General features: G+C 45.3%; 1 protein-coding gene across 1 annotated transcript in view; it reads right to left on the reverse strand.

Moving 5' to 3' along the window:
• The window catches only part of LOC310664846 (dynein axonemal heavy chain 11-like), a 215,207-nt gene that overhangs the window by 104,448 nt on the left and 93,230 nt on the right, over positions 1-17,529 (reverse strand). The window contains exons 38-43 of the mRNA XM_083414512.1: positions 16,291-16,456; positions 14,728-14,830; positions 12,421-12,660; positions 9,888-10,049; positions 7,302-7,495; positions 1,594-1,756 (exon numbers count right to left, since the gene is read on the reverse strand). Of these exons, the coding sequence (XP_083270638.1) occupies positions 1,594-1,756; positions 7,302-7,495; positions 9,888-10,049; positions 12,421-12,660; positions 14,728-14,830; positions 16,291-16,456 (1,028 nt within the window). The remainder of the gene's footprint in view (positions 1-1,593; positions 1,757-7,301; positions 7,496-9,887; positions 10,050-12,420; positions 12,661-14,727; positions 14,831-16,290; positions 16,457-17,529) is intronic.

Genomic DNA, 17,529 nt, shown 5'->3' on the forward strand with positions numbered 1-17,529 from the left:
TTTGCTTGCACAAACGTTACACAGTAGTTAGATTATATCCTGCTTTTATAGGGCATTCATTCCGATTTGTCTATGGATGGCTTTACAATGCACATTAATCCTGATTTGCTTGCAGTGTGTTTACACGGCTTCCTGTTAAATCATTTGTCAATCCCACTTTTCAGCCTGCCTTGTTCCTTTTGAAAGTGGATTTGTTGCGCCAGAGAATTTTAATCCACTTCCGTTGTGCAGGCTGGAAGCAGTTTAGTTTAGATTTCTCTGAATAGAAGCATTTTCATATACAGTTTTGAAAAAACAAACACTCGTTTTACAAAGCAATTCCCCTAATGTAATGCATCATGTGTGTAAATATATACCGTACTTACTAATATATGCACTTATATGCACACTTTGATCTTGTATATGCAGTTTTGTGCACCGTATTTGGCTGGGAAATTGCACTGCAAAATTTGGAGAAGTGCAACTTTTGAAGGATAGCTGTGCTTTGGTTCACATTTTGTTTTGGATAGTGTGAATTAAGTAAGTTCACCCTTTTTGCAAGGGTGCAATAATGTCTTCTCCAAGCAAATTCGACATGGTTCATCTAAGGTTGGAATTGCGGTTGCTTCGCCCGCTCACATCTCATGCTCTTAACTTCTATGCAATACCAGAATGTATGCTTTGACAAGGCTTTACCATTGCCAGGAGATTATGTATGAAACTCAAAAGACATGTCACAGTCGGAATTCAAAATGACGTCAACAGATTGGAGGACTGGGCCGAATCGTACGACATGAATTTCAACAGGGACAAATGCAAGGTTCTGCACTTAGGCAGGAATAACCAGCTGCACCAATATAAGATGGGGAGGGCGGGGCATATGGCTTACTGGCAGAACAAGTGAAAAGGATCTTGGGGGAATAGTCTCCCTCAGGAGGTTGTGGACTCTCCTTCCTTGGAAGTTTTTAAGCAGGGGTCGGATGGCCACCTGTCATGGATGCTTCAGATGAGATTCCTGTACAGTGGTACCTCTGGTTACGTACTTAATTCGTTCTGGAGGTCCGTTCTTAACCTGAAACTGTTCTTAACCTGAAGCACCACTTTAGCTAATGGGGCCTCCCACTGCTGCTGCGCCGCCAGAGCCCGATTTCTGTTCTCATCCTGAAGAAAAGTTCTTAACCCGAGGTACTATTTCTGGGTTAACGGAGTCTGTAACCTGAAGTGTCTGTAACCTGAAGCGTATGTAACCCGAGGTACCACTGTATTGCAGCGGGGTCCCTTCCAACTCTATGATTCTTTGATACAGTCAACTCTATGATTCTTTGATACAGTCAACTCTATGGTTCTTTGATACAGTCAGCTCTATGATTCTTTGATACAGTCAACTCTATTATTCTTTGATACAGTCGTACCTCGGTAGTAGAACAGAATCTGTTCCGGAAGTTCGTTCGACTTCCAAAATGTTTGGAAACCAAGGCGTGGTTCACAAACCAGAACACTCACTTCCGGGTTTGCCGGGTTTGGGAGCCAAAACGTTTGACTCGCAAGGCACTCAACTTCCGAGGTGCGACTGTATCTGAATGCAGAATCTTACAAGTGCACTATGAGACCTACCCTGAGATCATGGATCCCGTAGCTTTTGCGTAGGGTGATTTGGAAGACTTCCAGTGAGCTGAGAAAAGCAGCCAAGCGGCACAGACTTTGCTTTCCACTTCCTCCGACTCCAATCAAAAGTGCATTTCCATAGGGAGCTTCAAGAATGCGGTTGATGCGGCAGCTACAGGGCAGGAACAGATTTGCAAAGATTGATCTTTTAAAGACAATCAGCTTTCTATCCAATATATTTATGGTTGTAAACTAATAGTGCAATCCTAACCATTTCTACCCACAAGTAAGTCCTACTGAACTCAATGGGGGTTCTCTCCCAGGTAAACAGGATTAGGATTACAGCCTAGAGTGGGATTAAGATTACAGCCTAAATTAGGATTATACACCAGGCTTTACTTCCAATTAAGCATGCGTAATTATGCCACAATCCCAAAGTTATGACTGAGGTTATATTTCTAAAATATATTTAGAAATCAATAAAAGTGTTTTCTCAAAGGTACTGAAGGAAGGGCATTTCTCTTAATTTCCAATATTGCAGAGCTTTTATTTCAAATTGTAGGATGGAAAGATCACTATATGTGGCATAAGGAGAAGAAAACCTAAGCATCTGTGCAGTCTGCAAATAAATTTGCCCTTCAATGACCCTCCATCAATTAATAGGGGGAAATAACTAAGCTGCTATTAATGTGTTCACTAATTAATCTCCCTATTAAATTATTTAAAAGTTGATAGCCCTACGATCAACCTTTTTAATAACCATGTACTTGGGAGGGGTACTTGAACTTAAGAACTTATTTAAGTTTGAATTTCCTGCAACTTTGAACTTAACAGTTAAAGCTTGCGTAATACTCCTCTCCTTCAAAGGTAAATTGTAAACGCAGTTTACAACCGAATGGCGGCACATTTGAGATAGTGCTATGTAAGAAAACATAATAGTAACTCTGAATAAAAGGTCTTGCTAACATCTAATATACAGTCACTGTTTCCGTTGTTACTGCTGTAGTCAGACTGTGGGACAGTTTGCTCAACTGTTTAAGAAATAGTTAAATAGACCAGTGATCACACATTTATGTCCCAGGGCACTGTAAACTGATCTTGGAAACTTCTGCTACATTTTCCACTTGGAAGTGTCTTCAAATGTTTTCTAGACTATATGATGAGCTGTGATCCTGGCACACATTCACATGGGTCATAATGAGAAAATCTTGTGGCAACACCACCAAGTCATTAAGGCCATAGGATGCTTGAGAATTTCACTTGGTCTGAATTTTTAACCACCTGACGTTCACTACCTTGACAAACACGCAGATCAGAAAGCAATTCTTTTTTGTTTTTCAAACTTTTCCAAATCTGCAGTACAGTTCTCCACTCATTAAAAAATGTGTATTTTAGTACAGTGGTGCCCCGCAAGACGAATGCCTTGGAAGACGAAAAACTCGCAAGACGAAAGAGTTTTTCGTTTTCTGAGCTGCTTCGCAAGACGGATTTCCCTATGGGCTTGCTTCGCAAGACGAAACGTCTTGCGCCTTTTTTCCCCAAACCGCCAATGCATTCCTATGGGAAACCATCAATACACATTGGTGCTTCGAAAGACGAAAAAACTCGTAGAACGAAAAAACTCGCAGAACGAATTAATTTCGTCTTGCGAGGCACCACTGTATAAAATACATAGAAAATTTTGTATTTTAGGGTAAAACGCATATAAAAATGTGTAGCAAAAATGTATTTTTTTCCCCATCCCAGAAGCACAGCAGATCCCTGTGGGGCAAAATGGCCCCAATCCGTTGAATCCAGGTTGCCTGCCACCCAGCCAAAAGGGGACAGAGGGAAGGGTGTGTGGCTGCTGCAACCAATAGCAAATGTAAACAAAAAAACCCCACTCACATCAATAACAATCAAGGTGCTGTGTTTTGTTTTGTTTTTTAAAGGCAAGGAGGAAGAAGATCAGAGTAGATGGAGGTGGATTCCTTAAGAGGGCACCTTGTTCATCAAGAAAAACTTTCTGACAATAACAGTTGTTCAACAGTGGAGCAATCTCCCTCAGGAGGTTGTGGAAGTTTTTAAGCAGAGGTTGGATAACCACCTGTCATGGGTGCTTTAGCTGAGATTCCTGCATTGCAGGGGGCTGGAATAGATGACCCCAGGGGTCTCTTCCAACTCTAAGATTCTATGCTCACAAGAATTGGAAACTTGCTTTTTCTTTTAAATGAAAACTGATAAAGCCACTCCCGACCTAGAGAGGGGGTGGGGTTGCGGGCAGCCGTCCCGCGACTACAGTCTCGCGGGGGCAGGAAAGCCCCGCGGGAGTCAGGGATTCCCCCTAGTCCCATTAATATGCACCTCCCCCGGGCCAGCCAATCGGCTGGCGGGGGGGCAGTCCCACCAGGTGAATTTAAGGTCGGGGCAGCCCTGGCTCGCCCCTTTCTCTGCTCGCCAGACGGGGGGAGGAGCGCCATCACCTCCCCCACATCATGAAGGGTAGTTCGTTAAAGGACTCCGGGGGGCGTCGCCTCGTCCGAAACCTACGGAGGCTAGGGCCTAAAGCGCGCCCCCGAGCGGTAACCCCTGGGGGGGCGCCTACGGATGTACATCTCGGGGGGCTCCCCCTGTTGGTGCTTAACCCTTCCCGGTTAGACCGGTTTGAAAGTTAGGGGCCAATGCCTAAAGCCAATACCTCTCTTACCTGTAATCAATAAAGTTGTGGCCATTTACGCCCAATTAACCTTATATTATTGTGTCCGTGTCTTTATTTCTACATCTGTGGGAGAGGGCGGGTATTGCCACGCAAAGCCACTCCCGACCTAGAGAGGGGGTGGGGTTGCGGGCAGCCGTCCCGCGACTACAGTCTCGCGGGGGCAGGAAAGCCCCGCGGGAGTCAGGGATTCCCCCTAGTCCCATTAATATGCACCTCCCCCGGGCCAGCCAATCGGCTGGCGGGGGGGCAGTCCCACCAGGTGAATTTAAGGTCGGGGCAGCCCTGGCTCGCCCCTTTCTCTGCTCGCCAGCCACCAGATTTTTCCACCCACCCTCCCTTTAGGCTTGCCTGGGACTTTGCTATGGGCTTCGGCTGGTCGCCGCAAGGGGCCTGGTAGGAGTTTTTCCATTTGGCTAATTGGCTGTGATTTTGAAGCCTCTTGGTTTTTTCGCCTACCTCGTAGCAAAACGTCACAACTCCCCGGTTTTGGCGGTTAGGCATTGGCGGGGTATTGTTATGCATATGAGGACGGGGGGAGGAGCGCCATCACCTCCCCCACATCATGAAGGGTAGTTCGTTAAAGGACTCCGGGGGGCGTCGCCTCGTCCGAAACCTACGGAGGCTAGGGCCTAAAGCGCGCCCCCGAGCGGTAACCCCTGGGGGGGCGCCTACGGATGTACATCTCGGGGGGCTCCCCCTGTTGGTGCTTAACCCTTCCCGGTTAGACCGGTTTGAAAGTTAGGGGCCAATGCCTAAAGCCAATACCTCTCTTACCTGTAATCAATAAAGTTGTGGCCATTTACGCCCAATTAACCTTATATTATTGTGTCCGTGTCTTTATTTCTACATCTGTGGGAGAGGGCGGGTATTGCCACGCAACTAAAGGAGGCTGAGCAACAAAGGCCCGTACAGTTAAAGCCATGGTTTTCCCTGTAGTGATGTATGGAAGTTAGAGCTGGACCACAAAGAAGTCTGATTGCCAAAGAATTGATGCTTTTGAATTATGGTGCTGGAGGAGACTCTTGAGAGTCCCATGGACTGCAAGAAGATCAAACCTATCCATTCTGAAGAAAATCAGCCCTGAGTGCTCACTGGAAGGACAGATCCAATACTTTGGCCACCTCATGAGAAGAGAAGACTCCCTGGAAAAGATCCTGATGTTGGGAAAGATGGAGGGCACAAGAAGGAGGGGACGACAGAGGACGAGATGGTTGGATAGTGTTCTCGAAGCTATCAGCATGAGTTTGACCAAACTGCGGGAGGCAGTGGAAGACAGGAGTGCCTGGTGTGCTCTGGTCCATGGGGTCACAAAGAGTCGGACACGACTAAACGACTAAATAACAATAAAGGAGGCTGAAGAATGAACCCAATTCTGAATTGGAAGCTATATTATAGACAAGCTTTTTGAAACAGCTATGATTCTATGATTTAGGCTCCCTCAAAACAAGCAGCACCACTGCCTTTCTTCTCTCTGACACACAAAAGATGCTGGCCACTACAGTCTTACTTTGGATCCCAAATGCCTTGGTACTTGGACGCTTTGGCTCCCAAACATGGAAGTGAGTGTTCTGGTTTGCGAACATTCTTTGGAATGTTCTGACGTGGCTTCTGGAGCTTCCTACAGCCAATAAGAAGTTGCGCTTTGGTTTCCGAACGTTTTGGAAGTTGAACGGACCTCCGGAACGGATTCTGTTAAACTTCCAAGGTTCGACTGTATTGCCATTTGCTTGGTGTTGTTGGAAGTGTTGGTTGAGCAGTTGTAGATCAGTTATTTTAGCTAGCCATACACATTACACAACTGCTCATGTAGACCAGGTTCTCTGGATCGAAGCCTTTATCAAACAAACTCTTTCTTACCACTTCACCATCAGCATGCAGCACGGCGAGATGATGACAAATCTTTGTTAGTGCTGGGTTTAATAGCCATGTGGTTTGAGGTTTCTTAAACAAGGACTGTGAGTAGAATAAGTTTTTTTATTTTATTGATTAGATCAATCTCTGCTGGGACTGAAGCTTTCTCAAGAACTCATCCTACCTCAGACTCGCTGACATCTGGCCTCAGGCTGAGCTCAGCCTCTACATGCATGACTTCCTGCCAGAGTAATTAAGTGCGTTTTTCTTGATTAACCAAAAAACAAAAGAAGAGGGAAAAATTAATTTGCTTTCTGTTGCAGATCCTGGTGGAAGAGCCTTTCAGAAACTCTTTGGGAAACGATTCCATCATTGCCGTGCTGACGAGGCATCCTCAAATTGGGCCACAATATAGATGAATGTAGTGCCAGTCTTCAAAACTGATACAATACAGTGTAGACACACGTACATATATTTGAATGATACCTTCTATGGATTCCACTGTTTAAAAACCCCACCATTCAAAGCTACCATACGGACAGCATATGGAGTAGGATGAGAGTGTGACAGAATGAAGATGTAAGTAGGGAAATTTAGAACATTGAAATGCACCTCATAATTATTTCCTCCCAGTCCTTATTATACATTGATATCTTCACTGAAATGAGCAAGCTGCTAGACAGAAATGCCATAGGACCCGAGAAAGGGGAACTGATGTTTTTCATTTCACCCAGCGATCTCTAGAATAATTTTAAAGCATCAGGGGTTTCTTTCATGACACACACCTGGAATTGTAAAATATTTGAAAGCAATGTAATATTCTATCAACCGAATCTTAAAATATCCTTGCAGGTCATGTCTCTATCTGCCCTTGAGCTTTACTGTGGATTTGACTTCAGCAGCAGAGTACCTGTTGGTCACACACTGAGCAACAGCCAATGGGTTACAATAGATCCTGGCTCCTTGAGACCTTTTTTAAAAATTGCAGATGCATTTCTATAGTCAGCCTGTGCTAAAAGTCTCGCTTAGATCCGGCCACTTTACAAGCACCCCTTACCCTTTTCTAAAACTTTCCAGGAGGGCATTTTCAAATACTTTGTAAATACGCCAGTGTATTGTTTGCATCGAAGAGGCACCTCTCACACACGCCAAGACTCAAATAACTTACACGTGCTGTATGGCATCCTCAAAGAGAACAAGGTTCATTGCTGCATGCAGTTCGTTGTAGTGCTCTAACGCCTCTGTTAAAATTCTGGTCAGCTTCTTCCAATCAGATACTGGAAAGTAACGAGGTTCTCCAACACCATGGGCAAAGTGGCAGTAAATTAGTGGCTTATAGATAAATATGTGCTCATCAACACCCTGGTGGCAACAACACAGAGATACAAACAAGCGTTCATCCTGCACGTTAACCCTTTCGCTTTATTGATTCTCCTAATTTTAACTTGATATCAAATAGAGGATGCTGAAATTATAGCCACAGAGGCTGAATTAAAATTTAGGAACATAGGAAGCTGCCATATACCAGCGGTTCTCCTAAGCTCAGTATTGTCTACCCAGCCTAGAAGTGGCTCTCCAGGGTTCCAAGACTTGGGGACACTCCCAGTTTCTCCAGGAGATGCTGGCGGTCCAACATAGGCAAAGCAAAAGCTCTGCTACAGAGATACGGCCACTCTCAAATCCCTCTGGCAAGACAAGGCAAAATACTTGACTCGTAGCCAGAGCCTTTGCACCTTTACTCAGAAACATTGCCATGTGCTCAGTAGGACTTGCTTCAAAGTAAATGCACACAGGACTGTAGTCTGAGTCACCAGATACCACTGCCCGAGAGCAGATAAATTTCCATTCCAGAGAACTAAAAGGTCACAATCCAGCTCAGACTGAGAACATGAAAACTAAAGCTGGCATTCTTTTCCTTTTCCTGTTTTGTATGAAAATGTGAAACCAGACTCGTATTGACCTGAAAGTGAGCACCAGAGCACAGTTATTGAAGGGAAAAAGGTAAAGGTAAAGGACCCCTGGACAGTTAAGTCCAGTCAAAGGTGACTATGGGGTTGCGGCGCTCATCTCATTTCAGGTCAAGGGAGCTGGCGTTTGTCCGCAGCATGACTAAACTGCTTCTGGCACAAGAGAACACTGTGACAGAAAAAAAGAGCACACAGAAATGTCGTTTACCTTCCCATCACAGTGGTACCTATTTATCTACTTGCACTGGTGTGCTTTCGAACTGCTAGGTTGGCGGGAGCTGGAACAGAGCAATGGGAGCTCACCCCGTTATGGGGATTCAAACCGCCGTCCTTTTGATTGGCAAGCCCAAGAGGCTCAGTGCTTTAGACCACAGTGCCACCCGCATCCCTTAAGGTATTGAAGTACCACATGCCAGTACAGAGTGTCCAACAAAGATGTGCTCTCCCAAGCTCACATTCCCAACATGTTCACAATCCTATCTCAGTGACATCTACGTTGGCTTGGTCATGCCCACAGAATGGCTAGATGCGCAGGTTCAAGCTGCATGATCACTGGCAGACTAACCCTGCATTATAAAGATGTCTGCAAATGTGACATGAAGACTGGCAACATCAACCCTGCTCCGTGGGAATCACTTGCAGATGACCGCAGTGCCTGGAGACAGGCAGACAGGTCATGTATCCATAGCAGTGAGCAGAGGAGGAATGACCTCTGGGAGGAGCACAGGGGGAATAAACGCCATAGTGTGTCTGCAGCAGCACCACCCGGCGCCTTCATCTGCCCTGGCTACAACAAAACATGTCACTCCCATATCGGTCTCTACAGCAACAGCAAAGCGCTGCAAACTTCCAACAGTTTGACATGAACCCGGAAGGTGCACTCCTCCATTGCCTCTAGAGACAGACAGATGCCAGCAATTTACTTGAAACGCTTACTTCTATTGCACCTCCCTAGAAGTTCAAGGCAACTTGACAGCAAACATGGTACCTTAGCCTCAAGCAGTTCTCATATATTTTATAGAATAATAATAATAATAATAATAATAATAGTAATTTATTTGTACCCCGCCCATCTGGCTGAGTCTCCTCAGCCACTCTGGGCGGCTTCCAACAAAGATTAAAAATACATTAAAATGTCACACATTAAAAACTTCCCTGAACAGGGCTGTTTTAGAAATGTTTCAGCAACTTATTGACAGGGATGTAGTGAAAGGGGTGGCTATAAACTTATGTTGTGGGAATGTGACAAGTGGGAATGGGCATCTGTGTTCTGCGATCAAGTTTTTAGTCCCAGACTCGGGATCCGCTTTTAACGCAAACATGCATGTGTATGCTGGTTATGCCCATGGTGAGCCCGTTGTGGATACCAAATCTTCAACTAAAAATCAACGGTCAGTTGATGCTATACATTTTTAAGCTGTCATGACAGAGTCCGTCATGTGTCACACAATCAGTTCCCTTTCCAATGTATACACTCAGAATCATATTCAGCAGACAGATCACTCTCAACTGCAAAAATCTAGGCTGAAAACACCTGATCGCCATCTTATTGAATGTAACACTGACATAGGCTCACAATTGTGCTATTTTCCTCTCTCTTCATTCCAATAATGACCATTAAAGCAGATGGTTACTGAGGAAATTCACAATCTTCAGCAGAATCAATTAGATCTGCCCAACCTGCTTTTCTAGCTGCAATCAATGCATTTCATTAATGATTATTCCATAGATGAAAAACACGCCTCAGATAGGAATGTTTCATGGTCAAAGTCACACTCAAGACATACCTCAAAATGCCTTTTGGCTGTATCAATAAGCACTTTGTTATAATGTTCAATATCATTTTCCTCCATAAGTTTATCTGAGTAGACTCGGGAAGATTCATGAAACCATAAATGGACCAAGTCAATAGGAGACCGCACACAGTCCGGGGTTGCGAAAAGCATACCCTACAAAACAGTTTGAAGTGTTTATTTGCACATTATCTTTCTTGAGCCTCAGTTTATGACTAATACCTAAATATGACATTCAATAAGCTGTACTCCTCTGGCACACACAAAAACGTGTGGCTTTGCTATTCACAATATGTGCATATATTTAATAGGCAATTAATGGCTCGCAGCTAAAAGCAACGTGTTGTTTATAATGAGGCACTATGGTTGCCTTGTGAACATCAATTCCTTTCCCTCCCACCCTTACTATCTATAATTTACATTTGAGTGAAAATCATGCTTTTATACTTTGCCTCGAGAACGGCTTCACTCCATTTACAGCATTCCGTTCTCAGACTATGGCTGTGTGCACATTACCTATTTCCTCTGGCTCCAATGTGCCCCCACCGCTGGCTTTTAAATATGGGTACACACATCACCCATGATGCAGAGCTATCCCGTCGTTTCTTGAGAAGTAATACTGTTTCATGTATTTCCCCTCAAACTGGCTTCAATCCGAAATGAAAACTTAAACCACATCCACTTCATAGTTAAACTGAGGTATATACATGTGAGACGGTCACTGCGCATGCATAAATGACAGCTTCATGAGGACTTGGGGGTTGCGGGGAGGGGGAAGATGCATAGCTGGTTGAGACATCCTTACTCCCCTTTGGTGTGTACAACAGCATGCAAATATGACTTGAAACCCAGCAAGGGAGAAATGACCTCACTGTTTTTTAAGCTGTTAATGTGTACCAGTGGCGTATCGTGGGTTGCCAGTACCAGGGGCCACATGGAGGGGTGAATGGGAGGGAGGGAGACGGATGGAGTACACATGCACATTTAACTGCCTAATGGCACCCACATCACCCAGGAGATTGCAGCCACAGAGATAAGAAGAGATGTTCTGTTGCTTGGAGAGTTCACTTCCTGTTACACACGGAGAAGCCGTTTTCTACAGAGCCCAGAGACAGAAGTGTGCAGCTGTATTGAGGCAGCACTGGGTGCTGAAATTTTGTGCCCCCTACCAATTTTGTGCCCGCTCCAACTGCCCCTGTGCCCCCCCATGCTATGCCACAGATATGTCCATAGCTGTCAACCTTCTCTTTTTTGCAGGAAATTCCCTTATTCCAGCACCATTTCCAGCTGCTTCCTGCTGCTGATCCCTTATTTTCAAATCTGAAAGTTAACAGCTATGGATATGTCCATAGCCTTATTTTCTAACCCCCACCCCCACCCCAGACTAAAACTTTTCTAAGGCTAGAATTCCATGCAAATAAATATAATTTATGAACTTAGATCCATCACTGGTCCTGCTTTTTACTGCGCAGACCAGCCATTTCCTCCTGCAAGACTACTGCAGGGCCGCCTCGCTCACCAGGCAATGCGAGGCAGTCGCCTCAGGCGGCAGATCAGGGTCCAAGGAGTGTGCTGCTCACTGCCTCTGCCTCCTATGTGGCTGTGCCTCCTCCACCTTACGTGCGCCACGTCACTTCTGTGCCCCACTGCTGCCTACTCCTTTGTGGGTGTGACCTGCTATGGTGGCCACCCCCCCCCCATAGCAGCAGGGCAGACCATGCACACAGCAGAGGAAGGGACAAGGGGCATTTATAGAGGCAGCAGTAGCGGGGGGCGGGGGGCAGGGCAGCAGAGGGGCAGGTCCAAGGAGGTGGAGGCAGGGAACAGCGGTGGGTTTTTGCCCCAAGTGGCAAAACGTCCTAGGCTGGCTGTGGTCCACTGTATGCGGGTTATATAACAACTCCGACCATGGTTATGAAGCAATGGGAGTTCTTAAATGATTATTTACAAAACCAGGGCTCGACTATAAAAATCTGGTTGTGTTTAGAATAATCTTGTGCGTAATATAAAAAACACAAAGTGAGACATTAAGGAAATCCAAAGGGAAAATATGAAGAACAGAGGATTTGATGAACGGATTATTAAAAACGCGCAAGGCAAACAGCGGAAGTCTTTTTAAAAACAACATCACTTTTTAAGGTGGATAAGGACAAGATGAAATTATACAATTGAATATAAATATAGATGGAAAACGGCTATGTATAGTGAATACTTATTTACTTTTAAAAATTTTCACCCATGATCCTTTTCTTTTACTTCTTTATTTTTTATTTGTTCTTTTTTTCTTTTTTCTGATATCTTATCTTTCATTTCACTCCTTGATTGTGAATAGCATTTTATAGAGGTATAAATAACTGTAAATATGAAAAGAGGCAAAGTATTCTCTAATTTTTTCCCTTGGTTATATGTATTTTCTTTTGTTGTAAATATGTATGTATTCTAATTTGTACTTAATAAAAAATATTTTTTAAAAAACAAAACAAAACTCCGACCAACTGGAAACAAAGAAAGGAGTGAACTGCATTACCTGGAATATGCGTGTCAAATCTCTTAGATTAAAAATATAATGAAATCGGATGGCCGTGGGTAGAAAATTCTGCGTCATCTTCTGGTGCAGTGAAATGGCAGCTTGGACAAGTGTGCCGACAGACTTCACTATACTGTAACAGAATCCCCCTTGCTGGAAATGCATGTTCATTATCTTCCCGTAGATAGCTGCTAAAGCATCTGCTCCAGGGAAGTGGACAGCAAACACAGAGAAATGTCTCTGAAAGAAAAGGGGGGAAAGGGGGAAGAAGGGGAAGAAGCAAACCAGAGAGTATATTATAGCCACTATTTGATTTGCATATTTGAAATCTTGAAGGCAACTTTCAAAGGGAGCTGAGAAGTTTTTTGGGTGTGGGGAAACACACACACACACACACACACACACATATAGACACACACACCGTATTTTTCGCCCTATAGGACGCACTTTCCCCCCTCCAAAAATGAAGGGGAAATGTGTGTGCGTCCTATGGGGCAAATGCAGGCTTTCGCTGAAGCCTGGAGAGCGAGAGGGGTTGGTGCTTCAGGAAGCTATCCGCAAGCCTTGGGAGCCTGCGGGAGTTCCCACCGGGCTCCCAAGGCATGCGGACAGCAGCCTGCAGCCCGAAATCCGGGGAGCGCAGTGGAGAGTGCCCCAGGCTTCGGGCAGATATCCGCAAGCCTGGGGAGACTGGCAGGAGTTCCCGCCAGGCTCCCAAGGCTTGCGGATAGCAGCCTGTTCTGGGAGCTGGGGTCGGTGGAAGCTCGGGGGGGGGGGGAATAATTTCCCCCCTTTATTTCCCCCCCAAAAAAACTAGGTGCGCCCTCTGGGCCGGTGTTCCCTATAGGGCGAAAAATACGGTATATATAGTCCTACACATCAGAAGAGCCCTCCTGGACCAGACCCAAATTTCAGCATCCTGCTTCCAAAAAGTGTTCAACAAGATGCCTCCAAGAAGCCAATGGAAAAGGATGCAGCCCAACCCAGTCTGCCATCTTTGATTGCCTAGTGTCAGGCTTCAGGGAACTGGCTTCCTCCCCACTTTGGCAGTAGATAAGCTGAACAAAGGAAAAGGAGTCTTCTAACCAGTTAGAAACTTTAATGATCACAGCGAGAGAATCCATTTCCTAGGAATGAAGGTGCTCCCACAATTAAGGGTTCCACCCACTTACTCCCTAGTCACACACGTCATTACTGCGCCTTGTAACCCGAGCTTGTAACCACTGTGCTTTCTTTGCTGCCACCTTATCTGCTCTTCTTGACCTTGGGCTGAGCTTTTCAGAGACAGTGAATCTGTTAACCCTCTCCCTCCCAGTGATTCTTCTCCTAACTGTTCCCCATCCAGATTTCCCAGCTTCTGCCTTCTGAACTATGTCCCTCTGCAAACCACAGTTTCAAATCTATACTGTCCTCCTGCTCCTGGGAAGATTCAGGAGCAGGGGGAAGGGGTGGCTCCCACCATTCCTCCTCAGTGCAGCCCTCCTCATCACGGTCCCTGACACCTAGTGTTATGTACTGAGTTGAATAGGATCCAAATGCAGCAGTCTGATTGGTCCTAGAACAATAGGATCCAAAATGCAGCAGTCTGATTGGTCCTAGAACAATAGGATTCAGAATGCAGCAGTCTGATTGGTCCTAGAACAATGCAGCAGTATGATTGGTCCGCAGGAGCTACCCAAGCCAGCTCCAGGTGGAAGTGAATCCGCAACCTGATTGGCCTACAGGAGAATCCAGGAATTAGCCAATCACGTGCAGCCCATTGTGTAAATAATGTATATAAAGCAGATATTTTGGGGGAACTTTCATTCCTCACTACCATGAGCATGAAATCCACTCCCGACTCCAAGTATATTTCACCTAGTGATCCTCCTGTGCTTTTAATTTTGTTTCATTCGTGCTGGTTTTCACTTCATCACAAAATACTTCACCTGGCTTATTCAAGTCAGGCATCCATTCACATTCAGAGGATACTTTTGCAGATTAGGAAGCTATTTCCAATGAGTGCTTATGTGTGAATGGACCTAGTTGTGCTCATCCCTGATCATGTTATTTAGCTCTGTATCTAGTCCAACGATTCACGTATCATTATTTATTAGTATTATTACGAGAAAGCAGAGAAAAAGCCGTGCTTGAGTATTTTTAACACACATAAACCCCCAAAAACTCTATCTCCAGAGGTGTAAACACCAGTGCACACAATAAAGTTAATGATTTTCTCTTTTGCTGAAATTAAAATCACTTTAATATTATTCTGGGGAAGAAGAGGGAGGAATAGGCAGCTAACATTTGGCACTTATGGCAACCTACCTGAAGACGCTGATTTACTGAAAAACTTCCAGCCGTGGGATTCATGCACGTGACATACTGACAATTGTGAATTTCTTTCAAAATCAGTTTCTGTCTGTCATACCTATGTAGTTACAAAATAACAAAGAGATAATAAAACTCAATTGTATATTCACAGTTTGAGATCCCTATTGACAGATCTTCACACTGAAGGCTGCTGGAAGAAAGTCTGATTATGTAGCCCTCTGTTAAAAGATCTGAAAACCTTTCTTTTGTCGCTGCTCTCTTAACACAAGATTCCTATAATTCTCAGTCTCTTAAGCAACTCTGAAGACTGACAGGACCTAAATTTGGCCTTCTCTCATCAAATTATGACAGTAGTGTTCAAGTATCTCCTGTATAGAGGCGAGAATTTCCAATGTTGGCATCCCTTTAACAAGGCTATTGAGATGCCGTAACCAATTTCGACAAGTGCAGCAGATGCAGTTCTGCGCTTGGAAAGGGGCTGAAGCAGGCATGGATGTGGTTCAGGGTTACTGTGAACTCATTCACCCAGTCAAAAACAGGTAATGGGAAAGAAAAGCGTCTGCCTGAGACCTTGCAGATCCCACGTTAATCAGGGTAGACAATACAGTGGTACGTCTGGTTACGTACTTAATTCGTTCCGGAGGTTCACTTCTGGCGAACCAGAGTAGCGCACGGAAACGCCGTTTACCTTCCCGCCGGAGCGGTACCTATTTATCTACTTGCACTTTGACGTGCTTTTGAACTGCTAGGTGGGCAGGAGCATGGACTGAGCAACGAAAGCTCACCCCATTGCGGGGATTCGAACCGCCGACCTTCTGATCGACAAGCCCTAGGCTCTGTGGTTTAGAGCACAGCACCCCCCCACGTTCCTTTTCTAGCTGTACTTCTTGGCAATACCTACTAAGGTAAGCAGCAACTGCATCCCCAAAAGTTTGCAGTCATTTTGTCATGCTCTTCCATTGATGGTTGGCTGCCCATATATAGAGCATCTAAAAAGGTAAAGGTACCCCTGCCCGTACGGGCCAGTCTTGACAGACTCTAGGGTTGTGCGCCCATCTCACTCAGAGGCCGGGGGCCAGCGCTGTCCGGAGACACTTCCGGGTCATGTGGCCAGCGTGACAAAGCTGCTCTGGCGAGCCAGAGCCGCACACGGAAACGCCGTTTACCTTCCCACTAGTAAGCGGTCCCTATTTATCTACTTGCCCCCGGGAGTGCTTTCGAACTGCTAGGTTGGCAGGCGCTGGGACCGAGCAACAGGAGCGCACCCCGCCGCGGGGATTCGAACCGCCGACCTTTCGATCGGCAAGCCCTAGGCGCTGAGGCTTTTACCCACAGCGCTACCCGCGTCCCTGTCATAGAGCATCTACCAGTGCAAATATTGAAGATTTCCCCAGCAACAGATAAGCAAAATAAAGGTTCCGACTCATGAATATGTGCCATGCTATTTTCTTTACTCATCAGTTCATAGCCATACTAGTCAAGCTAGAAATCATTTAATATTTCCAAATATGAATATATGTTTAACTTTAAACTTTATTTAAAGAAAAAAAAGTTTACCAATGACTATAGTCGAGGTGCTGTCTAATTAAAGTATGAGGCTGGACAGTCCCATAGGCGTCCACCTCAGGCATATTAAGATCATCAATGAAGTAAATTAATTTTCTCATGCCTGGAGGAGCATAATTTCTGCCAGCTTTCTTTTCCAAGGACCTTTCAAGAACACCTGCGAAGAGAACAGAAGTTGCATGAGAACAATAGTTGAAGCGCAGCTGTAGGAAAAGGCAAAGAGTTCAAATACCTAGTGCGCTCAAACAGATCATTATCGTCATATGTAGAGCTTATTCATGTACGCTTTCACATGTCGAAGGCTCAGAGGGTCTAAAAACCCTTAAGTACGTGAATGAAATTTATTCTGAGCTGCCAGTCAGAAACGACAGACTTTGTGGCTGAGGGCCTATATTAGGAGTAGCCAATGTGGTGCCTTCCAGCAGTGGTGGACTTGGTGAGGCTCAAATTTCAGTGGCTCCCCCTGCCTCTTGAGCTCACGATTGTTGCGGCACCGCCTGTGGCGCTGATGCCCAGTGCGGCTGAACCAGTCATGCTACCCTGAAACAGTCTCTCCTTTCAGAGAGTGGTGTTTTCCCAACTCCCATCAGCCTCAAGCAGCATCGCCAAAGACAAGAGGTGATGGGGGTTGTAGTAAAACAACAGAAGGCAGACACTACACGCACAAAATAGACCGTGTTGATGCATCTAGGTCAAAATAAATAAATACCTAAGACCTGGAACTGGAAGCACTAAACCACACAGGGGATCCATGACTGATCCTCCAGGATTTGTTTATTTTTTTGCTTTTTCTGACATATGGTGTGCTGTAATCTTAGTACCGTCAAGACCACATAACACCAGTCCTGAAAGACCTACATTGGCTCCCAGTACGATTCTGAGCACAGTTTGAAGTGTTGGTGCTGACCTTTAAAGCCCTAAATGGCCTTGGTCCAGTATACCTCAAGGAGCATCCCCATCATTCAGCCCGGACACTAAGGTCCAGCTCCGAGGGCCTTCTGGTGATTCCCTCACAGATGTGAGGTTACAGGGAACCAGGCAGAGGGCCTTCTCGGTAGTGGTGCCCGCCCTGTGGAACACCCTCCCTTCAGAAGTCAAGGAAATAAACAACCACCTGACTTTTAGAAGACATCTGAAGGCAACCCTGTTTAGGGAAGTTTTTAGTGTGTGATGTTTTATCACATTTTTATATTCTCTTGGGAGCCGCCCAGAGTTGCTGGGGAAACCCAG

Source organism: Podarcis tiliguerta (assembly GCF_965153285.1).
Source record: "Podarcis tiliguerta genome assembly, chromosome: 1".
Taxonomy (NCBI): domain Eukaryota; kingdom Metazoa; phylum Chordata; class Lepidosauria; order Squamata; family Lacertidae; genus Podarcis; species Podarcis tiliguerta.